General features: G+C 48.3%; 1 protein-coding gene across 2 annotated transcripts in view; it reads right to left on the bottom strand.

Annotated features, from left to right (window-relative positions):
* Window positions 1-25,292, bottom strand: part of LOC142310220 (NXPE family member 1-like) — a 171,020-nt gene that overhangs the window by 79,417 nt on the left and 66,311 nt on the right. The window contains exons 2-3 of one of the 2 annotated variants that reach the window (XM_075347707.1): window positions 18,985-19,087; window positions 18,183-18,907 (exon numbers count right to left, since the gene is read on the bottom strand). In XM_075347707.1, the coding sequence (XP_075203822.1) occupies window positions 18,183-18,907; window positions 18,985-19,074 (815 nt within the window). In that variant the 5' untranslated portion in view covers window positions 19,075-19,087. The remainder of the gene's footprint in view (window positions 1-18,182; window positions 18,908-18,984; window positions 19,088-25,292) is intronic. The other variant, XM_075347708.1, reaches the window with a different exon arrangement.

Genomic DNA, 25,292 nt, shown 5'->3' with positions numbered 1-25,292 from the left:
AGCCTGGGGACGCTGGTGTGTAGCAGCTTAAGTTGTTAACCCCTCCGTGGGCAGGGGAGTGATGTCCCGGGGTCTGGTGATGGGAAGGGGGAGCCGTGGGCTGTAGGCCTGACGATGTTGAAACAGCAGGATGTTTAACCCCTCTGTGGGTAGGGGGTTTGGTGTCCCAGAGCCCAGTAATAGGAAGGGGGAGCCGTGGGCTGTAGGCCTGGGAGACAAGGAGCAGAGAAACTCACAGTGGTTGTCCTGGTGCTGGATGAGGCTGTGTTGATGTGTGACGTCAATGAACACACAGGCAGTGATTCAACCAAACATCCTTCAGTACCGCTGCCTCTGAGGGGAGCACGTCCAGGTGACCGTTCCTAGTGATGTTACTAGGGTGCTTTGGTCCAGTCTGACCCTCCGGGAACCTCCACTTCCACTGCACCTCACTCTCTGAGGCTGCACTCACGCTGTCTGGGAGCTCTAACTCCCCAGCCTGCTGTTCCCCTGGAGCTGTTTGAGAGCCCTCTGCTCTCTTTGCTCCTCTGCCGACAACTGCCCAGTCACCTTCAACCTAATCTGCCTGACTCTAAGGTGGGTGGCCTCTTCTCTCGTGGACCTTCCCACTGGTGTGTGTGTAACTGAGATTTGCATGCTGGTCTTAGCACATCACTGGGTGACACCTTGAACCAAGTGAGAGAGATGGATGCTGCACGGAAAGGAATATTGTGCAACACCCTGTGACGACCTGATAGGCCAGGGCGTCACATTTCCCCTTGGTTAACCGTAGCTCGTCCCCGAGCTACAGGACACATCAGGGTTTATTTAAAACTGTTCCTGTAAGGAGGAAAAAAGGGATAACATGGTATAAACATTTTCCATCCCTCACAGGGGAGGCACACTTCCCAACACTGCAAAAATACTCCACACTCCCAATGTCCTGGATCCCATTAACCCGCCACCCAAACAGCACCGTCCAAGGCCCTGGCAGTCTTTTTCTGTAACAATGGGTGGAAAAAGGTTCAACAAGGCGGGCGCAGTCTAATTATAGCAGAACTTTCTGTCGCCCTCCACCTGGGGGTCCAGGCGGTCTTCTCCAAGGAACACGGGAAGGTTCAACAAGGGTGACAGTCCATATAAAACTTTTAAAACTTTTTATGAACTTGCAGGTAGATGTACCGACTGCTCCGTAGCCGGGGTTGCAGGGTCCTGGTGCTCCGCCTCTAAGGAAGGGCCCGGTGATGCGGCCGGGTCTAGTCTGGCCGGCCTCCGGACGACCGCTATCATGGTCGGGATAACGATGCATCTCGGGATCGCTGCTGGAGCTTCATAAGAACAGACTGCAGGTTCCACTGCAGGGATGGATAACGGCAGCTCGGCGTCCGCCGAGGATGGGGTAGGTGACTGTGGAGTGGTTGCCACAAGCGGCGGCGGACCGCATCCCTCAGCCGCCATGGCCAGATTAGGGTAATCAATAGGGACTGGGTAACCGCTTACCCTTTTTTCACGTGGGATTTCGATCTCACGGGCTCGCACCGCCACTGCCAGACTCCTCATCTCTTCCCTCCTGTGGTTTAGTATGAACAGGAACTGCATCTGCATTCTCCTGCACAGCTGCTTGGTCTGTTCTTCAATCCAGGTCACAGTCCCGGGAGCAGCACGTTCCGGTGACCAGCTTTGCTCCGCCATCTTGCCTCAGCATGGTCCAGGAACAGTATGGCAGAGTCCTGGCGTCCCTGCTTCTCTTCCGCTTTCGCTACATTCGGGCACGCCCCCTTGGTTTTCTCCCAGCACTCTTTCACGCGCTGTGGCCCTCTGGGAACTTCCGGTTCCTGTTTCAAAATGAGGACAAAGGGCGGGGCTTTGGCTTCATGCCCTTTTCCAAGAAGATGGCATTTTTGGCGTGAAAATAGCAAAAAAATGGCGGGCGTCGCGGAAAAAGGGATTTTGGATTGCGACTTCAAGACGTACGTCACCCAGGTTAGTGGGTCCTGCTCGCATCCTGTTTGTGACGCCAAAAATTAAGGTGTGCTGCCCCCGTGCCAGCAGCTGGGCTGCTCGGAACCGGATCCGCGGTGGCTCGAGGAGTCTCTGGACCCAGGTGTCGTGCGGCCACTCAATAAAGGGGGGAATTGTTTGTGGTTTTTGGATAATGTTCGTGACGCCATCCACGGTGTGTGGTAACGTGACGGACCACTGATGCCGGTTTGGGGAGCCCTGGGATGCTGGTGTGTAGCAGCTTAAGTTGTCAACCTCTCCGTGGGCTGGGGAGTGATATCCCGGGGTCCGGTGATGGGAAGGGGGGAGCCGTGGGCTGTAGTAGGCCTGACGATGTTGAAGCAGCAGGATGTTTAACCCCTCTGTGGGTAGGGGGTTTGGTGTCCCGGGGCCCAGTAATGGGAAGGGGGAGCCGTGGGCTGTAGGCCTGGGAGACAAGGAGCTGAGAAACTCACAGTGGTTGTTCTGGTGCTGGATGAGGCTGTGTTGATGTGTGAGGTCAATGAAGACACAGGCAGTGATTCAACCAAACGTCCTTCAGTACCGCTGCCGCTGAGGGGAGTACGTCCAGGTGACCGTTCCCAGTGATGTTACTAGGGTGCTTTGGTCCAGTCTGATCCTCCGGAAACCTCCACTTCCACTGCACCTCACTCTCTGAGGCTGCACTCACGCTGTCTAGGAGCTCCAACTCTCCAGCTTGCTCTTTCCCTGAGAGCTGCTTGAGAGCCCTGCGCTCTCTTTGCTCCTCTGCCGACGACTGCCCAGTCACCTCCCACCCAGTCTGCCTGACTCTAAGGTGGGTGGCCTCTTCTCTCTTGGATGTGTGTGTGTAACTGAGATTTGCATGCTGGTCTTAGCACATCACTGGGTGACACCTGGAACCAAGGGAGAGAGATAGATACTGCACGGAAAGGAAAATTGTGCAACACCCTGTGACGACCTGATAGGCCAGGGCGTCACACAACCATCTCCTGTTCCTCCTCCTCCTCATTATCACCCAATCTGCACTGAGGAAATGAGGCTTGGCTGGGTAGCATCACTCAGTGTTCTTTCTTCCTCCATCTCCACCTGGTCCGCATATAAAACTTCCTCTTTAATTGTGAGCAGCGAGGATATAAGTACACAGAAGAGTGATGGTTAAGCTAATTAAGGATAGTAGCAAATATACCTCGCAGTATAAACCCTCAAAGGTCAAGTATCAAGCTAGCAACAAAGGTTTTTGTTCTTTTTTATCTCATAGAGACAAAAACACAAAAATGAAACTTAACATTTATTAAGTGCTTATTAAGAAGTGAGAAAGGTCACTGAATAAAAACGTGAATTTTAAAAAATAAACACATAGGGCCCTTGGTCACCAAGCTCAAATGAACCAATACCAAGTGTGAGGCACACAAAATTCCCATAAACATACAGATTTCACCATAGATAATGGCTGAACAGAATCCAAAACCTCACAATCGGAGGTACTGCCCCCAGGAGGAGGATTTTCGGAAAATATCAAATGGCAAGGTGAAAAAAACGAAACCAATTATAACAGCCTAAGGCTATGTGTCCACGGTAGAATGTTGCTGCAGATTTTTCTGCATGAAAATCCGCGGCTTTCCCGCAAAATCCGCACCTTTGAAAAGGTGCGGCTTTGCCGCGGATTTACCGCGGAATTGTCGCGGATTTTGGTGCGGATTTTTTTTTTTTTTTCCCCAACTCTGAAGCCAAAATCCGGATCAAAATCTGCAACAATAATTGATATGTTGTAGATTTTTCCGGATCAAAATCCGCACCAAATCCGCCTCGGAAAAATCCGCAGCATGGGCACAGCATTTCCAAAATGCCATAGAAATGGCTGGGAAGTGCCGCTGCTGCAGATTTTCGGAAAATCCGCGGCTTTTCCGCGAGAAATCCGCGGCAAAATCCGCGCATTTTCCGCAGCGTGGACACATAGCCTAAGAAGCCATTTTTTTTAAACCTAAATGGATCTTGCCAAATAGGAATGGTCTCACCAAATCATCAAACGGGCTCATAGATAATCCAAGTTTGGGGCTCCACGATTTCCAGACGTGCCATATAATGCCCTTCCTTGGTTAATTAGTTGCAGATACACGCATGCTCCCGATGCGTTTCATTGATGTAACTCTTCAGCGGAGTCATCACAAAGATTAAATGCTCTGCATTCTGTCAGTGCAAAACATGCTACTAACCATGGTACAACAATGCCCTCAAAAGTGCGGCACAAATCCTCCTCCTGGGGGCGGTTCCTCCAGTTGTGAGGTTTTGGATTCTGTTCAGTGTTTATTTTTTAAAATTCACGTTTTTATTCAGTGACCTTTCTCACTTCTTAATAAGCACTTAATAAATGTTGTTTTATTTTTGTGTTTTTGTCTCTATATGATTAAGCTAATTATGGTTTCATCGTTTCATCTTGGTTGATTCCTCAAGGTTTTGTAAAACCGCATAGATGTCAGAAACCCATGGTCAGTCATTGGTTCTTGTATGTGGAGGCTTACCGGAATACTGATGGGCATGTTGTAGCTGGAATTTCACTACTGCCCTCTGCAGCTCACTAAGCCTTGCCAACATTTGTAAAGTTGACTTCCAGCGTGTGTACAAGTCGCAAATCATATGGTGAGGTGGCACTTGCAAGCGCTGCTGCAGCACTGCCAGACCGGTGGCAGTTGTAGTTGACATGCGAAAGAGGGCGCACACATGGCGTATCTTGACAAGTAGCTGTCACTGGGTGACTGTTAGGATAACGGGGGACAGGGGCTCCTATGCTGTCCCTCACGCTATGGGACCCTAAGCTGTCCCTAACCCCAGGGTTAATCCTAATCTTGGAGATACCTGAGTCCCATTCCTGGCTATGCTGCTGTACTACTCTGATACTCCTTCCCACCAGGGAAGGATAGGGCAGGAGTTAGATGAAAAAAAGATAGACACAGACAAGGGAAAACCAAAACTGACACATTGCACACAAACATGAATAGAAAATGAGAAACTCGGGATAAAAGCAAGAGCGGGAAAGTAAAAACAAAAATACCTACTAGGGTTAACTCCACAAACGCACTCAGCAACAAGTATAGCAATCACTAGATAGACTGGATCACAACACCTCACCAGACCAGCTAACATAAACAATAGTTGGAAGGATCTAACCAGCTTATAGAGGAGAGCAACAGATGTGATTGGCTTCCCCACAACATGTGATCAAAGGAGAATAACAAGTGGACTAAGAGAGATTAACTCTTCCTATATTGCCTATGAATTACCACTCTGCAGGTCAATGCCTGAGTCTGCCTGCATTGATCACAGGCACCAGAGAAGTTATAGAGCAAAGTGTAACGCTTGCCTGGAACCACAGACTCAGATTGGCTGTGATGGCAGGCTAGAGGAAAGCCACTCACAAAGCAGGACCCAACAACGTGAAACCCTTTAACCCCTATACAGGAATTTGGAATTACACAGGGCCCAGGAGATCCCTACCTGTGGTGGGCTGCAGTCCGATGAGAGTAGTAATCCGGCAGGGTCAAACTGGGAAATGTAAAACAGGGACAGAATCAGGCAGGCAAGGATGTAATCAGAAAACAAAGCAGAGGTCAAATCCGGATCGGGCAGCGAGGTACAAATACGGCAGACAGGAGAGTAGTCACAGAGCAGGCCGGGGTCAAAGCAGGAATTAATAATCAGAGTAAGGAGAATCACAGTCTAGCAGGAATGCAATCTATATCTGGCAATGGCCAACAGACAGAAGGGGGGTTAAAAGGGGTGTGGTGTCTTCCCATTGGCTGTTGCTGAATAGTGGCAACCTCAGCTGGAAGACACACGCCACCTACACTCAGGAAAACCCAGCATAGTGGATGAGCAGAGCCTGCGCCCACCAGAGGCACTGGCAACGACTCCTCCCCCATCACCAGCACATTCCACAGCAGGAATACGTCGATGCCTCGTGACTGAAGCAGAAGTCGCAGGAGCGGACTCTGGTGAGGACGTGACACAAAGAGTCAGAATCTGTAGTCTGAACAGAACCCAACGCAGCCATGATAATTGGCGGTTTGTAAAAATCCCCATGTGACAGTACCACTTGCTGTAACAGGGGCCTTTGAACCCTCAGGACACGGTCTCTCTGGATGGAGAAGATGAAAAGTCATAACTAGGTGCTCAGCAGAGATATCAGAGTCAGGTACCCAAGTCCTCTCCTCAGGAGGATCATAACACTGCCAATGAACCAAATATTGCCAGGAATGCAGAATAAAATGAGAACCCACAATGTTGGACATCTGGAATTCTAAAGACCCATCGACTAAGGGGCACTTTGCACACTACGACATCGCAAGCTGATGCTGCGATGCCGAGCGCGATAGTCCCCGCCCCCGTTGCAACTGCGATATCCTTGTGATAGCTGCCGTAGCGAACATTATCGCTACGGCAGCTTCACATGGACTCACCTGTCCTGCGACCGTCGCTCTGGCCGGCGACCCGCCTCCTTATTAAGGGGGCGGGTCGTGCGGCGTCACTGCAACGTCACACGGCAGGCGGCCAATAGCAGCGGAGGGGCGGAGATGAGTGGGATGTAAAAATCCCGCCCACCTCCTTCCTTCCGCATATCCTACGGAAGCCGCGGTGACGCCGGTAGGAGATGTTCCTCGCTCCTGCGACTTCACACACAGCGATGTGTGCTGCCGCAGTAGCGAGGAACAACATCGGACCGTCACGTCGGCGTAATCAAGGATTACGCCGACGCTGCACCGATGATACGATTACGATGCTTTTGCGCTCGTTAATCGTATCATCGAGCCTTTACACACTACGATGTCGCATGCGATGCCGGAAGTATGTCATTTTCAATTTGACCCCACCGACATCGCACCTGCGATGTCGTAGCGTGCAAAGTGCCCCTAAGACAGGAGGTGAAGATGAGGGGAGAAAGGTTCCTGAACCCAGTTATTTCTTTAAAAGAGATCTGTGAAATCAGGGGCACAATGAATGCGGGCACAATTAATGCAGTCACAGTAATCACGACTGTGACCGGGCCTGGGAAACAGGGGCCCCGCCATCTCTAGTGCCTGTTTCATTTAGATGTTCGTCCAAGAGCACGCATCCAGCTTAAATACATCACGGCATAGAGACCTGTCGGGACCCTGCACTGCGATATGCCGGCTGCCAATTAAAGCTATGAATATTCATAAAGATATGAGTATGCTTTATGTGGGCGTGCTGCACATGATAGTGACGTTATGCGCTGTGCTGCTTACATGCTGGTCAGTTGTGGCATGCAATCATCGGAGGAGGACACCAGGTGAGCGGGGGGAAGGTGAGTATAATCATTTTTTGTCCGGTGCCTGGGGTATCATATCTACCAGGATGGAGACATTATGGGGACATAAACAAGGCTGGGACCATTATGAAGACATATATACCAGGATGGGGCCGATATGAGGACATGCATACTGGGATGGGGTCATTATGGAGACATGTATACCTGGATATGCCACTATGGTGACATGTGTATCAGGATCGTGCTATTATTGGGACATGTATATTAGGATGTGGCCATTATAGGGATATATATATATATATATATATATATATATATATATATATATATATATATATATATATACCAGAATAGAGCCATTATGGGTACATGTATACTGGGATGTGGCTATTATGGAAATATGTATACCAGGATGGGGCCATTATGGGAACATATTTACCAGGATGGGGACATTATAGGGACATATATACCAGGATGTCGTCATTTTGGGGACATCTATACCAGGATGGGGCCATTATGGGGACACATATACCAGAATGGAACCATGATTGACATATATATATGTCCGGGTTAATACCTGCTGTTAACAAAATAGAATGTATTAACAAAAATGTATTCTGCACACAAAAACCACAAAACAAATAGATATAAATGTAATTATAATGTCTGTCTCCCCCTCTGTATATATCTCTCTGTCTCTCTCTCTTTGTCTGTCTGTCTCTTTCCCTGTCTGTCTTTGACTGTCTCTGTCTCTTTCTCCGTCTGTCTCAATCTATTTCCCTGTCTGTCTATCTATCTCTTTCCCTGTCTGTCTATCTATCTCTGTCACTTTCCCTGTCTGTCTCTTTCCCTGTCTGTCTATCTATCTCTGTCTCTTTCCCTCTCTTTCCCTGTCTGTCTCTTTCCCTCTCTTTCCCTGTCTGTTTCCCTGTGTCTGTCTCTTTGTCTGTGTCTCTCTCTTTCCCTCTCTTTCCCTGTCTGTCTCTTTCCCTGTCAGTCTGTCTCTTTGTCTGTATATACAAGAAAAGACCTCGCATCACCTTCCACAGGTGCTCAGGAGAAAAAAGGTTAGGTAGAGAAGAGTAACTCCGGCACACTGTATATTTCCCAAAAATAAAGGTATAATGGACACAGGTAGTTGATTTCGAATCCTTTTCCTCGGGTTGGACAGACTAGATGAGTTGTTATATATAACAAAACAAAACAAAAGGACATCCATCAATAAGAGCATATAGATAATTTTGACAATACAAATGGTAAGAATCATGTGACGCCCTGGCACAGCCAGGTTGTCACAGAAAGAGTTAATCCTCCTTGGTAATCTGATCTCACACCGGTGCAGCCAGACAAACCACAGCCCCCAGTGTAAGAGAAAAGCAGAGGAGAGGGGAGGGGCTGGGGCAGAGAGTGTGTGGAGGGCAGACAGGACAGAAGTCGGGAGTTGTAGCTCCCAGGCTGGGAGTGAGCGTGCTCTGAAAGGGCCGGGACAGGCCGTAGTGAGAAAGGGGCCAGAACAGGTAGCCGGAGCAGGGCGGTGGCCCCTCGGTACCTGGGTACCCGGATCACTACAGGGGAGTGGATTCCCCGTTCCCGGCTGAGGAGAAAGAGGAAGAGAGTGGAGAGAAAGGCACTTGGCTGCAGGGGAAGAACAACAAGGGCTGCTGTGTTACGGGGGGCTGTCTGACAATAACCGAAAGGAGTATCAGACAGTCAGGGTCCACCGTGCAAAGACTTTGCTGCAGACTATGGCAGAGTGCAATACCTCTGTTAACTCACAGAAGGATATAATAAGTAAGTAAAGCAATTCCTCCCTTACTTGGAGGGTGTGTGGAATGATCTCTGTTAATAATCACAGAGACAAAGGCAATGTGTGCGAAATGGCACCTACCTAGGTCCGCTCTTCTAGTGGTGCAAAAGAGACGAACAGCAGCGTAAGCCGCACAAAGCTCCTACCTGCGTTCGCTCCACTAGTGTGCGAGGACACGAACCCCTAGATATGGCACCTGCCTAGGTCCGCTCTTCTAGTGGTGCAAAAGAGACGAACAGCAGCGTAAGCCGCACAAAGCTCCTACCTCTGTTCGCTCCCCTAGTGTGCGAGGATACGAACAACTGCCAGACGCAGTATAAGGAACGTTACCCTAGCGGCAACGTCCACCTACGAGTAGAATCACAAGGCCCAGCCAGACCATGTGCCTCAGGCACCTGCCTATGTCCGCTCCCCTAAGAGGTAAGGATACGGACAGGAGCCGAAGCTGTAAGGTATAAGAACGCTACCCTGCCGGTAGCGCTCACCTAGCATAGACAGAGGAATGCCTAGAGGAACGCGCACAGAGCGTCTACTCATATGCATGAACCAAGAGGACTGAGCACCATGCGGCGTGTGTCAGGGTCTTATATAGACTCTGTGCCTCATCCAAGATGGAGGACACCAGAGCCAAATCCGCTGCTAGAATGACAGGAGTGACGTCATGCTGGCCTATCACCGAGCAAGACGTCACAAGCACATGACCAGCGACCAATCGGCATAGAAGGTGTCAGAGACATGTGACCTCGTGTCAGCGATGATGTCACCCGCACATGTGCAATGGCTCCAAGATTGGACTTAGTCTCCGGCGCTCGCACATGTGCAGTAGCAAGAAATCTGGACTTAGTCTCCAGCGCTCGCACATGTGCAGTAGCAAGAAATCTGGACTTAGTCTCCAGCGCTCGCACATGTGCAGTAGCAAGAAATCTGGACTTAGTCTCCAGCGCTCGCACATGTGCAGTAGCAAGAAATCTGGACATAGTCTCTAGTGCTCGCAGCAACCGTAACATGCTGCACCGTGTGTGGGACACTAACACCCCCGTACCAAAGGCTGCGGACACCGGCAATTCTTAGTTCACCAGTGACTCCGTGTGACTTTCTTGTGAGTACACCCGTGCCCTCGGGCACCGCACTGCAGCACTGCGCCCTGTTCCCTGCTTACCCTATCACCGGGCCCCGGTGCTACCAACCCCCTACCCACGGAGGGGAGAAATAACATCTAGCTGCTCCATACCATCGCTCCCGGGATCCCCGTCCAAAGCAGCGGTGGTGTTCCAACTTCACCACAACCGTGGGTGGCGTCACGGACAATCTCCCTTACCCAAATCCCCTTTTACTGTGGAGCCTGGGATCACAGACCGGGTCACGCCACCGTGGTACCCACAGAAGTGACTCTGTGGCCCGGATCTGAGTACCCCTGGTCCCCGGGCGACACATTTGGCGTCACGAACAGGATCGAACCCATCCAGTTACCTGGAGGAAGTGCGCCTTATTCTGGACTGTCAGCGGTGATCCGCTGCAAAAATCTTGAAAGTCGCCATCTTTGCCGCCATTTTGGGCGCGAAAATCTCCCGCCCAACGCCTTCTTCCCCAAGCGGTGGGCGCGAAAAAGAGGCTCCGCCCCCCTGAGAACGCGGGCGGAAGTGAAGCTCCGGAGGACCGGAAGCGAAAGGGAAACTTTAAAAGTTGCTGGAAGGACTGCTCCCGAGTACCAAGGGGGAGGAGGAAGAAGAACCGCAGCTTATGTGACAAGGACTGTAAAGGCAGGGACGCCAGGACTCTGCCAACATTTGGTTCCTGGAGAAGCCGCCGCAGCGATGCACCGACCCGTTACCCCTGTTACCGGTAGCGGAGCCCGCAGCGCCTGTTGGGGAGGACCCAGACCTGGGGTCCCCAGTCCTCACCTTTGTCACCACCCTGCCACCGGCCCCGGCAGTCCGCCCGGCCGCGACGGAGATGACGACGGCCCCGGCAGTCCGCCCGGCCGCAACGGCAGCAAAGTACCGGTCCCGTTGACCAATCTAGAACCGTTTCTGGACTGGGGTCAAGGGGTGCTGCCCACTTCCTAGGGGCAGCACCAAGGCTAGGTCGTTTGGGTGGGTGACTAAAGGACCCGTTACGTTGACATTATTAAAAGTGTTGTTTGTTGTTGCAACGTTGAAGTAATGTGCATCCCGCTGTGGGAAGATTGGAAATGCATGTGTGAAAATGTTTAAAATGTTTTATCCTTTTTTTTTTTTTCAGTTTTAAATAAATGTTGGTGCCTAGACGGCCCGAGGACGGGCCGTGTTTTACCAAGGGGGTGTGTGACGCCCTGGCACAGCCAGGTTGTCACAGAAAGAGTTAATCCTCCTTGGTAATCTGATCTCACACCGGTGCAGCCAGACAAACCACAGCCCCCAGTGTAAGAGAAAAGCAGAGGAGAGGGGAGGGGCTGGGGCAGAGAGTGTGTGGAGGACAGACAGGACAGAAGTCGGGAGTTGTAGCTCCCAGGCTGGGAGTGAGCGTGCTCTGAAAGGGCCGGGACAGGCCGTAGTGAGGAAGGGGCCAGAACAGGTAGCCGGAGCAGGGCGGTGGCCCCTCGGTACCTGGGTACCCGGATCACTACAGGGGAGTGGATTCCCCGTTCCCGGCTGAGGAGAAAGAGGAAGAGAGTGGAGAGAAAGGCACTTGGCTGCAGGGGAAGAACAACAAGGGCTGCTGCACCGTGTGTGGGACACTAACACCCCCGTACCAAAGGCTGCGGACACCGGCAATTTCTAGTTCACCAGTGACTCCGTGTGACTTTCTTGTGAGTACACCCGTGCCCTCGGGCACCGCACTGCAGCACTGCGCCCTGTTCCCTGCTTACCCTATCACCGGGCCCCGGGGCTACCAACCCCCTACCCACGGAGGGGAGAAATAACATCTAGCTGCTCCATACCATCGCTCCCGGGATCCCCGTCCAAGGCAGCGGTGGTGTTCCAACTTCACCACAACCGTGGGTGGCGTCACGGACAATCTCCCTTACCCAAATCCCCTTTTACTGTGGAGCCTGGGATCACAGACCGGGTCACGCCACCGTGGTACCCACAGAAGTGACTCTGTGGCCCGGATCTGAGTACCCCTGGTCCCCGGGCGACACAATCACAGTACGAATTGCATACATAAATCATGGGGAGGATACAGCAAAGAATCAAGGATACACAGCATCAATGAAATCCGTAAAGTATAGGGTATGTAGGCATAAAAAAGGGGAAATCCCACATATTCTAGAATTATATGGTGTGGATTCGTGATGGTAAGGTGGTACGTTATGTAAGGGGTAAGTGATACAAAGGAGGCGGGAAGGCTCACCTAAGATGGGCAGGAATCACTAACAGGTAAGGATATCAAGTATACAAATGTGCTTTTTCCACCTGCTGTGGGAATAGAATAGAGAAATGAGCATACAGGATGTCAAAGGGTGTAAGCTAGAGGGAGTATAATAAAATATAAAATAGAAACGTACACTAATATATGAGTAGCCTAGGCTGTATATGAGTCAAAACATGGTGAGTACAATTCTTGTAGTAGGTAGATCATATGGTTCTCTACGGAAAAAGCATTATAGCAGGGAGTATGAGAGCAGACCGATGCAGAGTCTAAAGTCATACATAAGAGATACCTACTCATGAAATAATAATAAAAAGGACTTACCTATATTTTTAGTTCCCAGCCGGGTACAGATAGGTAGCTGGGGGTTGGGGGCAGCCGTACCTGCCTGCTGTACCTGGCTAGCATACAAAAATATGGCGAAGCCCGCGTCATTTTTTTGCTGGGCAAAAAACTCCTGCATACAGTCCTGGATGGAGTATGCTGAGCCTTGTAGTTCTGCAGCTGCTGTCTGCTCTCCTGCATACACTAGTGAATGGAGCATGCTGAGCCTTGTAGTTCTGCTCCCCCTGTCTCTCCCTCCAGCATACAGTCCTGGATGGAGGATGCTGAGCCTTGTAGTTCTGCAGCTGATGTCTGCTCTCCTGCATACACTAGTGGATGAAGTATGCTGAGCCTTGCAGTTCTACTCCCCCTGCCTCTCCCTCCAGCATACAGTCCTGGATGGAGGATGCTGAGCCTTGTAGTTCTGCAGCTGCTCTCTGCTCTCCTCCATACAGACAGACAGCAGCTGCAGAACTACAAGGCTCAGCATACTCCATCCAGGACTGTATGCAGGAGTTTTTTGCCCCCCCCAAAAAAATTACGTGGCCTTCACCATGTTTTTGTATGCTAGCCAGGTACAGCAGGCAGCTACGGGCTGCCCCCAACACCCAGCTGCCTATTTGTACCCGGCTGGGAACCAAAAATATAGGGAAGCCCTTTTTTTTTTAATTATTTCATGAATTTCATGAAATAATTAAAAAAAACAAAAAAGACGTGGGCTTCGCCCAATTTTTGTGTCTAGCCAGGTACAACTAGGCAGCTGGGGATTGGAAGCCGCAGCGCAGGGTGCCCAAGCTTTCTGGACACTCCTGCTGTGAATAACAGCAATACTCCAAGACTTACAGTACAGAATACATTTTTCTATTTAGTAATTTACTGTCACACGGTGTCTGGATCAAAACTCAATGAGTGTCAAAACTACATATGCCTCATTGCTGCCTTGGGGAAAACGAAGCTTTTTTAAATACTCCAGCATGCACGTGTCCCTTTCCAAGGGGGAAGCATTTGGCAAAATGTACTCTTTTACTGTGGATCTAACAGAGTGGCAACCCAGTGGTCAGCACAATTTCTAATCATAACATTAAGTTAAGAGCATCATTTGAAAGCTGTAAATTCTGGGCCAAACACTGTCTGGTGTAAGGCCCATGCCTCACTACTAGGCCTAAACACTATGAGTGTTGTGAGGCAATTGATGCCATTGTTCTGGTGTCTCCCCCTAATTTCTGGCAATGTGGAGACTTTAAGTTGCGTTTTCAAGTTGTGTCTTGTCTGTAGTGGCTGGTGTCTCAGAGGACTAGGCCTACTCCTGTCACTCATTCACCTCTTCATTTGAGAGCTTTAAATTCTGGGCCAGACCCTGTTTGGTGCATGGCCCATGCCTTACTGCTGGGCCAAAACACTATGGGTACTCTGTGACAAGTGATAAAACTGTCCTGGTGACTATCCCTAATTTTTGGAAATAGGGATGTGGACTCCTAGTTGGGTGCCATTGTAGTGTGTTGCCTATAGCAGTAGGGCTTCCAGACTGGCAAGCATGCAGCTACCCTTCACTCATCTACCTCTCTTACAATTCTTAAATGTGTCTAGCAATAACCGTTTATGAAGCTAATATTGCAGCCACCTGAATGTGGCTGAGCAGGAAAGAGGTTTGACCTGTTGAATGAGGTATGAGGGCTCCCAGCCCACCAGGCCTATACCTGTCACTCATCCCCCTCGATATTTCTTATGCTAATTGTCTAGGAAGCTAATGTCTGTGCCACAATAGTAAAATGGTTTGAGCTGTTTTGGCAGGTTTTGGGCCCCCCTAAAGATGTTGCCTGTGTCTTTATTTTTGCCTCCCCTTGAATTCAATAAGGTTCAGATATCTTTGTTGAGACGTTCAATGAACATAGGTGAAATTGGTAAACAAGAACTGAATCAAACCTTGGGAGGTTTGCTCATCTCTAATTATTACACTTTTGCTTGTCACTACACATATAGCTCTAACATCACACAGCAGCACATGTAAGGGCACAGAATAGGTGCCTTGACCGCATGTGTCCTCACTCACTAGCTGTTAAGTCAAACTCATTTTTAAACAGGGCCACATCAGCATTATTTTTGCCTTCACAGGGCCACATGTAATTGTAAGGGCTCATGCAGATCTCCACCAGTGATTAATTAGGTAATTTACTAACCCCCAAAATACCCTGCAGGTTCGACGTAATTCACACAAGGTCCCACGATGCCTGCTCTACTACATCCTGAGGTCACAGTATGCAGTCATATTAGAAATGTGACTGGTTACTGCTGCCTCTGAGACACATTGATGAAGCCGCAGCTGTGAGCTGTGATATCACTGAGTTCACCTGATGTCACAGCTGGCGGTTCTCACAGTACCCCAGCTATGACCTGCAGTGAACTGACCTGAGGTAAACTCATTGAACTCACTGATGTCACCTCAGGTGAACTCATTGAACTCAATGCCAGATTGCCAAATTAGGCAATGTGTACACATTGAGTATTTGAGTGCAGACAAATCATGACAAGCATCCAACAGTGCAACCTCCCCCAAATTTTACCACGAGAGTCCTGCCAGCATTGCATACCCTCCCAAATCTCAAGACAGACATGCCTATAGCATTGCACACATTCTCCAAATCCCAACACAGATATCCTGACTGCTTTACAGACCCTTAAAATCCCACCACAGTAATCCCCTCAGAATTGTGCATTCCTCAAAACCCATCAAAGGCATCCCCCACAAATCCCAACAAAGGCACCCACATTTATTGCAGCCCTTCAGATCCCACCTCAGACATCCCCCGAGCATTATAGATCCCCCTAAACCCTACCATAGGCAACCCCACAGCATTATAGACCCCCTTTTACCCAACCAAAGGCATACCAACAGCAGTATAGACCCTTAATATCCTACCACCATTTGCCCTTTTTTACCTGCAGCTTCTCTTTGATGCAGTGAGAGAGGGCTAAAGATGAGGAGCGCATGTCACACCTCGTTGAATGGCGAGCTGCACTCCGGAATGGAAGTGATGCCAACAACATGTGACGGAAATAACGTCACACCTACTACTAACCTACAAATTTTTGCATCTACCATTAATACTGTGAATGACAGCCTCTTTAGTGCATGCACAGTACAAACTGGAGGAAAATTTTAAAAAAATTGTGATGCCCCTGCGGTAACCAGGTGTCACAAAACAAGGTAACATCACTGTAAGGCTATGTGCGCACTTTACGTTGATTTCTTGCAGTTCTAAACGCATCCTCTTGCAGAAATTGTCTTTGTCAAATTTGGTTTTGTCCACAAAAACGCTGAAAATACGCTTACGTTTTTACCGCGTTTTAGCTGCGTTTTTACCGCGATTTACATGCTTTTTCATTGCTTAAAGTCAGATGCGTTTTGAATACAAATACACTACTAAATAAAGTTTAAACATTCAAACACTATGAAAAAAACTGAAAAAAAATGATAACAAATATCATGATTAAAATCATACACGAAATATCTAATTTTATTAAAATTATTCCTGTTTTATAATATTTATGCATAAAATAACGTTAAATTATGGATTTTCATTAATTTAATTGTCAGACTATGTGTGTGTGTGTAAAGGGACATATCATGCCCTTATAAAGTCAAAAAGGCATGCGTTTATTTTGTTAAAAAAGCATGTTTTCTGCATCAAAAAAGCATGTAAATTGCTGGGATTTAGATTTAGGATGCGTTTTGAAAGTTCTCATTGACTTTAATGTTAGCAAAACGCAGCCAAAACGGCAAAAACAATTGACATGTTGCTTCTTTAAACGCTGAGTTTTTGCCAAATTTTCTGCTACTGAAACGCTGCATTTTAAACAGCATTGTGTGCACAAGAAATCCCTATTTCCCATAGACTTTGCTTCAAAATCAAAACGCATGCATTTTGGCATTAAAATGCTGCAGTTCAAAACGCTGCAGAAACGCATGAAAAAAGCGCAAAGTGCGCACATAGCTTAACAGCGCGGGTCCTACATAACTGTGCCAGTCAGTACACACACTAGCACACCAGGACACTTACACCCAAACCAGGTTGGGGACTCCCTTAGAACCAGGTGACAGGGCTGGGCACTGTGAGCTAACAGGCAGCCAACTGGAGAGGGAGGGACCAGACCTGGGGGAGGAGCGAGTGGCCTCGGAAGTGTGGCTAGACAGCAGAAGAGAGAGAGAAAAGGAGTTGAGAGTTCAGGAGAGGAATGAGAAGTGAGCAGTAGCAAGAATGAGAGAGGTGTCAAGATAGACAACGGAATCTTGAGACACAGTGAAAGTAGCAAAGACCCTGTTAAGACCTGAGTAGAAAGATCAGCAACTCAGAGGAGAAAGTAGCTGGAGAGTGAGAGATCAGGCTCCAGGGACAGTGGAATCCTGTGGGAGTAGAAATCCAGGGCTTCCAGTACTTTGCACGCAGGGGGTGCAGCATCCAGAATACACCAGGACTTCAAGCCATCTGTTAACTCTGGCTGGTGAGTGGGTTTCCAGGACTCATCTACCACCACTAATGTCCGAGGCAACAGCAGCAAAGCGAGGACAGGGACATATTCCCTTAAATAGTCCAAGCTGCCTGCGGCAGGACCCAGACACCAGGAGGACCTCCAAATAATCCACGCCAGGGAGGACCCACACACACAGGAGTGCAAAGGTGGGCTAGTGGCCCCAGGTCAGCTGGCAAAGGGACACAGGACTCAGGCGCACCTGGGATCCAGCACATCTCCAGGGTGCGAACGCAGCTTGTAAGTAAAGCGACCAAACTGCACTCCCCTGTCTGGACTGAGTAATTTGCCTGCGCCTCCCTCACCTACCCCCTGGGGAATAGCCCTACTTGCGGAGGGCTCCACCATCCACACTGCCCCCATCCATCATCCCCCACGGGAACCCGCAGTGGCAGCCCTACCATCCCTGGCCGCACACCACAAGTGGCGTAGTCGGACTATTTTTATTTTATTTCCCCTTTTATTTAAAACTGATCGATGGTGCCCCAGATGCAGAACCCCTCCAGACACGGACCAAACGGATCTAAGCAACCCGACTGCTCCGGGGAGTGACAAAATTATGGAGGGTGATATTTTTCCGCTATGGAGGACAGGGAAAGTACCCAGGTTTAATGGGCAACCCAGTTTGCGGATTTGCTCTCGAGCCTTAAGTTTGACAGCCCTGAGTTAAGGACTTGAAAATAAACACAATATAAACTCCTCAAACTTTGAACTTTTCCCAAATTCACAATTTGTCTAAAACTGGCCCGTTGTCTATTATAGCAATAGAGTCATAGCCCTGGCTACAGTACATTTAATCCATTTTGTTTTGCGGTGCTTATCATCTTTATTTGTTTTTAAAAAAAATGCTCCAAAACAAGCAAATCATCCAATAAATTAGCAAAATATATTTTTACCTATTTTAATGCAATTGAAAACTGAATTTACCTTTTAAAGAGATTCCTCTGAAGTCCGGTCAGATTGGTATAAGGACTGTTTCCACTCTTCAAAGCTATAAAAGCTTCACAAGCTACACTGGGAGGTCTAATACAGTAGAAGGGCTCTGCATATCTTTCATCCACATAGCTACATATCTCTCTTTTTGTATCTAAAGAAAATCCACATTCTGTCTCTACTTCTTCATTTTTGTTGAGGAATTTACCGGTGTATTTGATATATTTGTATCTATTGTTCCTTGACTTCCATAAAACAGAGACTCCTTCACTGGGATGCATCAAGAGTATAGATATCTTCACTTCACCTTCCCAAAATAGAGTAAAATATATATTATAAGTCCCATTGTTAAAATCTTTAATTTCCCCAGAGGCCCCAGCTCCAAGATTTGGAGAAAAAATACGAGGTCTTAAGAAGTCTCCTCCATAGGTTTTTATTTCACCCAAGTAGTTACACATCTCCAACCGAACTGTTATGGTGTCTCCAACGCAGTACATAGGTTTATAGTTTACGATGGTTGCGGTGCTGTGTTTGGCACTGGTCGTTACATTTATAAATGTAAAATCCACATTTGGAAGAGTACGATTCACAAGAGTCATTATCTCATGTATTTGCACATCTATTCTGTTTGGCTCAGTTGAAGTTGATGGGGTTAATGTTGTAGCCTGTTCTTTCTCAGAGCTACAGGGGTTGTGTAGCATTTTATGGTCCTTCATCTGCTGAGAAATTAGCAATAGTTGTTTTGTTACACAAGTTAAAACAACGTGAAAAATATGTTATCTTCTGAAGAACCTACCTTAAGTTGAACATTATAGCTAAGCAATGTGATGAAAAATATTGCAAGAACCAAAATTATTTTAAACTTTATTGTACTTGACTTGGACATTCTATTGGTTCTCCTAAAAATAAAAGAAAAAAGAAACAATGACAATTGGTACATTATCCAGAGGATGTTTCTCTGCAAAAATAAATAACTGTATAAAAGGCAATTTAACAACCCAGCGGTAAAGATTATGGGCAAAGACATTAATGTAACTTCTGTCCCCTAAGGTCCCCACAAAGGGTCTGCATTTTTACATTGGTTTTAAAGGGGATGCACACTACTTGAACAACCCCTACTCATTACCCTTGTTCGCCCCTGTAAAAATAAATAAGCTTATACTATATATATCTCTGGTGTGGCCGTGGTTCCAGCAATGTCTGAAGTCATGTTCCCAAGGCCCATGTGACATTGTTATGACACTTGGGCCCCGTGATCAATGAATGCCCGGCATCTGTCTCCCCGCCTTCAGACATTTCAGCAGGATGTGAGCGCTGCACTGACTTCCTGCTCAAATGTCCTTATCCATTGAAGAGGAAGTCGGCACTGATTGGTTGCAAGGCTTACGTCATAACAATGTCAGCACCCAAATTTGGTAGAAATTTAGGCTCTTTCAGGGGACATTAGGGACATTTCTGGGTGTTTTATAACTACATGATATTGTAAAACTCCAATGTTAGGATTGTCCACTCTTTTATTAAATAAAAAAGGAAGCTCCAGATTGGTGATACGTTCTCTTTAACCCTTGATGACCTGTAACTTTTCATTTTACACTTTCATTTTTTCCAAGAACCATAACTTTTTTATATTTCCTCCCACATACCCAAATGACAATTTGTTTTTTTGTGGGGCAAGTTGTACTTTTAAATGGCAGCATTCGTATTACCATGTAAATTATGGGAGAATTGTAGAAAAAAAATCCAATTTAGGTAAAATTAAAAAAAATAAATTGTATTTTTTATGGCATTTATTGAGCATTAAATTCACCTGGAATTATTTTTCTCCAGGTTAATATAATTATGGCAATACCAAGCTTGCATAATTTTTTCCCTACTGAATCTCCTTGATCTCTCTGCATCATTTGACACTGTGGATCACCAGTTACTCCTCACTATGCTTCACTTTCTGTGCTTCAAAAAACTCTCTCTTAGATCTCCTCCAACCTTTTAGTTGTGTCATTCACTATATAATTTGCTGAAACTTCATCCTTTACCCTTTCCCTTAAAATTGGGCTTCCTCAATGCTCAGTCATAGGCCCCCTCCTCTTCTCTTTATATGATATCTCTAATGGACACACCATCAGCACATTTGGTTTCCAGTACCATCTATATGCTAATGATACCTAATGAAACATCTCTTCTCCTGATAACACCCTTACCAGCGTCAGACTGGCCCACCAGAGCACCGTAGGGCCCTCCAGTGGGTCCCCGTCCCCAGTGGGCCCCCATGCTTTATATTGTGCGGGGTACCACTGGCTTGTTGCTGCAGGCTGGGCAGGGGTGTTTAGATGGAAGACTGGGACCCAATGCTCTTGTCATGATTGACTCCTGGCTCAGCTGGAGCTGAGCCTTTTTTTTAGTTTCACTTCTGATGCAAGTCACGTTAGGGGTTAATCTTTTCTGCCTCATTCTGGAGGTCAGGCTGCTTTATTAGGGCACTGTTTCTCTTGGACTTCGCCAGTGATACTTCTGGCTCTGCTGTGTTCTGCTCTTGAGTGACCTGTTGTCTGCCCTGCCCCCTCCTGACCTCCGTGTTCACCTGACCTGTTAACCTCCTCTGTTGTCTGTTTCCATCAGTGTCTCTCCCGCTGTCTCCCTGTTCGTTCCTTATCTGTTTACCTTTATTCTGTCTTGTCTTCACACTCCTCCTCGCTTCTAGGCTCTGATTTCCCGGCTACTGACTATTTGCTTCCCTCTGACTATGTTTAGACTTTGCCCTTGTGTACTTACAAGACCTCATGTTGTGACACGGCTTTCTGACGATTCTACTGCCATCTGGTGAGCTTGACTAGTATTACCTCTGCTAGGGAATTCCCTGCTCATACGTTTCCTCCACTTTTACGCCCCCTAGTGGTTTACCAGCTAACTACCTTCTCAGATAGTTTCAGGAATCCTCTCAGTCCCACATTACTGCGCTGTACTGCTATTGTACATCTTAGAGTACAGCGTGACAGCTCTGATGGGCCCCCAGCCTTTCCATCATAAACTGCAGTGATCACATAGAATAATCTGTGCGATCTATGCAGTTTCCGTGGTTGTAACAGGACCTGTGGTAACATCACAGTCATGTGACTCACCACAGGTTCTTGCAGTGTGGGAGACCTCAGCCCTGCACAAAATGAGGTGCGCGCAGGAACTGCAGACTGCACCTCTCATATTCAAATGTACACGCGTCTTTTAAGCGTGAAAAAATGAATATGTCCCTTCGTGTGCCATGTGGGTTATCCATGTGCTATCCGTGATAAGTGTGTACCGCCCCGCGGGCTCGGCTGCGACAGCCGAGCCACTCGGATCCGTGCTCGTACGGTGGGTGGTGGCTCGAGCCTCTCACGGACCCGGGGGTCACATTGCTCTGCAAGGGAGTTGGCGCTACACACAGGGACTTGACGGGGAGTTCTACGGCCGGGGCCGCGGTGGTTTGGTTTGGGATGTAAGTTCGTGACATCACCCACGGGTTGTGGTGAATAGATGGACACCACCGCTGCCGTTATCTAGGCCTCCCGGGGACGGTGTTGTGCAGCTTGGTGTTGACCCCTCCGTGGGTAGGGGAATTATGGTCCCGGGGGCCCAGGGAAGGTGCTGAAGTGTGGGAGCGGTTGCGAGCAGTCGCTGGTGTAGTGCAGCGCGGTGCGCGGCCCGAAGACACTGGTGTACTCACTATGACACAATACACTGGAGTCTCTGGTAAACCAAACGGGATGATGAACGGGGCCCACAGCCGGCGGCAGCTTCTCCGGAATAGGTTGGTGGTTTCCGCCTTTCTGCTGCACCTCTTTGTATGGATGTTTTGACTCCTATGCCTAAGCAACGGTAGTCCGCTCCCCGACTTGTATATGCCGTAGGAGCCCGTTTGCCCGCAGACACTGGCCCTTTGGGTCTCTATGCCTTGGCGGTGGCTTTACCCTGTATGGTTGGGCTGTTGTCTTCTAACGGGTCTTGTGTGGGATAGATCCTAAAGTCCAGTCCGCAATCAGTTGATTTGACTCGGCCCTGTCGGTTCAGGGCTTTGTACTGGGTCTGAGTACCCCTCCTGGTGCTCCGGTTTCCAATCGGTTCCCCGGTTCGGTACCGGCGGGCCACCGCCCGACCCCGGTCCCTACGGTTCCACCGGCTGTAATCCCAGCTCCTGTAGGAGGCCACCACCGTCTGCCTCCTTGCCAAAGGTGACTGGGCTCCGACCCAGCCACCGGGGTAGTCTGTTGGCAGGCCTGGACACAGGTCTGCCCGTGAACTTGACTTCCCTCCACACTGCTCTAGACTTGACTGTTTGTTTTCCCGCCTCCAGGCCTGTGAACTCCTCGGTGGGCGGAGCCAACTGCCTGGCTCCGCCCCCTGGTGTGGACATCAAACCTGGAGGATGGTGACAAGGGTTTCTTGGTTGGCTGCTGTCACCTAGTCGGGGAGGGGGGTGATGTGTGTGTGTGTGACTACCTGGGATGACCTGACTAGTCCAGGGCGTCACAAGCGATCCATGATAGCAAATGGACGTATACTCACCTGTTCCCGCTCCTGCTGTCCATGGTGCTGAAGTTTTCTGCTCTGCTGTGCTTCTGGCCGCTGCTGCAGCTACTTCTGGGTAGCGGTGTCGTGCATAACTGAATATGCATGACAGTAATAAGCCAGCTCCAAAGCAGCAGCCAACAGCGGCCTGAGATACCGTCGCTGGAGAAGTTGAGTATAAAATGCTTTTTATTTTCAATGTCCCTGTTTTTCTGGTCATGTTTCACAGATGACACCATAGTGTAGCCCGTGGGACATCAATGATGCCTGAAAAAAATGAACATGTCTCCATGCGGAGCAGACGGACATGCGTGTGCGCCACATGGAGACATGGTCAGTGAAACATCACTGATGTGGAAAAAGGCAGAGGCAAATCCAGTGGTGTTCCTCAATGACCAGAAGATGTAAGTAATATCATATAGTCTTTATTGGAAAAATATTAAAAATCCAGGCAGAGTAGCAGTGACAAAACGGGAGATTAGTCAGAGACTAGTTTCGGTATAGAAGCCTACGCCCTGTCTGAATAGCTTTGCTCTCCAAGACTGCATACTAATGAGCCCCACTGCGTTTAGCATAATTAATTCTATTACGCAATTAGTATAGGGTGTATATCACTAAATTTGCTGGAGTTAAAAATAAAAACTGATGTGTGCGCAGACTTGATTTTTCATGGGTCTCTGTATGTCCGTGATTCTGGTACGTGTAAAAAAATAGCACATACTTACCAGAATCACTGACGTATGAAAGAGGCCTTAAGGCCGCTTTACACGCTACGACATCGCTAGCAATTGCTAGCGATGTCGAGCGCTAAATCACCCGCCCCCGTCGCACATGCGATATCGTGTGATCGCTGCCGTAGTGAACATTATCGCTACGGCAGCGTCACACGCACATACCTGCTCTGCAACGTGGCTGTGACTGGCGAACCACCTCCTTTCTAAGGGGGCGATTCGTTCAGCGTCACAGTGACATCACAGCAGCGTCACTGAACCGCTTTCCAATAGAAAAGGAGGGGCAGAGATGAGCAGGACGTAACATCGTGCCCACCTCCTTCCTTCTGCATTGCGGGCGGCCGCGGGTAAGTTAAGGTTCCTCGTTCCTGCGGCGTCACACATAGCGACGTGTGCTGCCGCAGGAGCGACGAACTACTTCGTACACCGAGCAGCAGCGATAATCGAGAACAGGGGGGCATGTCACCGATGAGCGATTTTGACAGTTTTTGCGACGATTCAAAATCGCTCATAGGTGTCACAAGCAAAGACATCGCTAACGCGGCCGGATGTGCGTCACAAATTCCGTGACCCCAACGAGATCGCTTGAGCGATGTCGCAGCGTGTTTTACACGTGTTTTACAGCCTGCTTTACACGCTGCAATGTATCTTACAATGTGTCGGCGGGGTCACGTCGTAAGTGATGCACATCCGGCATTGTAAGGTGCATTGCAGTGTGTGACAGGTACGTGCGATTGCGATTGAACATTAAAACGTTCATCGCATACACATCGTACCTTTCTCTAGAATTGCTCGTCAGATTGTTCATCGTACCCGGGGTAGCACACATCGCAGTGTGTGACACCCCGGGAACGATGAACAGATCTTACCTACGTCCTGCGGCTCCCGGCCAGCTATGCGGAAGGAAGGAGGTGGGCGGGATGTTTACGTTCCACTCAGCTCCGCCCCTTTGCTTCTATTGGCCGGCTGCCGCGTGACGTTGATGTGACGCCAAATGTCCCTCCCACTCCAGGAAGTGGACGTTCACCGCCCACATTGAGGTCGTATGGAAGGTAAGTACGTGTGACGGGGGTTAATCGTTGGTGCGGCACGTTCAACAAATTGAACGTGCCGCACATACGATGGGGGCGTTGCAAATCGCATACGATATCGTATGCGAAATTGCAACATGTAAAGCAGGCTTTAGGCACACCTGTAAAATAACCATGCTTTCCAATCAGCATCTAGATGTGCCACGCCTGTGAGGTGGATGAATTATCTTGGCAAAGGAGAAGTGATCACTACACAGATTTAGACAAAATTGTGAACAATATTTGAGAGAAAAAGGCATTTTGTATACATTTTGTAAATCTTTGACTTCAGCTCATGAAAAGCAAAACCAGAGCAAAAGAATGAAGAACAAAAACAAAAGTGTTGTGTTTATATTTTTGTTTAGTGTATGTTGAGCAGGACAGGGGTAAGGTAACAGAACAGAACATTTTAGATGGTATTTAACTCCTTAATGACCAGGCAATTATTTTGTTTTTGCTTTTTTATATTTTCCTCCCAAAGAGCCATAACTTTTTATTTTTCAATCAACATAGCTGTGTGAGAGCTTGTTTTTTGGAAGACGAGTTGTCCTTTTAAATTACACCATCCATTTTATCATGTGATGTACAAGAAAGTGAGAAAAAAATTCCAATTGTGGTGAAATAGCAAAGAAAGTGCAATTCTACCCCTAAAATTTTGGGGTTCTATATATACAGTATTAATTTATGGTAAAAGTGATTTGGCAATATAATTCTCAAGGTTACTACGATTATACAGATACCAAACTTGCACAAGTTTTGTTTTA

Source organism: Anomaloglossus baeobatrachus, chromosome 5, assembly GCF_048569485.1.
Source record: "Anomaloglossus baeobatrachus isolate aAnoBae1 chromosome 5, aAnoBae1.hap1, whole genome shotgun sequence".
Lineage (NCBI taxonomy): Eukaryota > Metazoa > Chordata > Amphibia > Anura > Aromobatidae > Anomaloglossus > Anomaloglossus baeobatrachus.
This window is presented reverse-complemented; position numbering and strand designations above follow the sequence as displayed.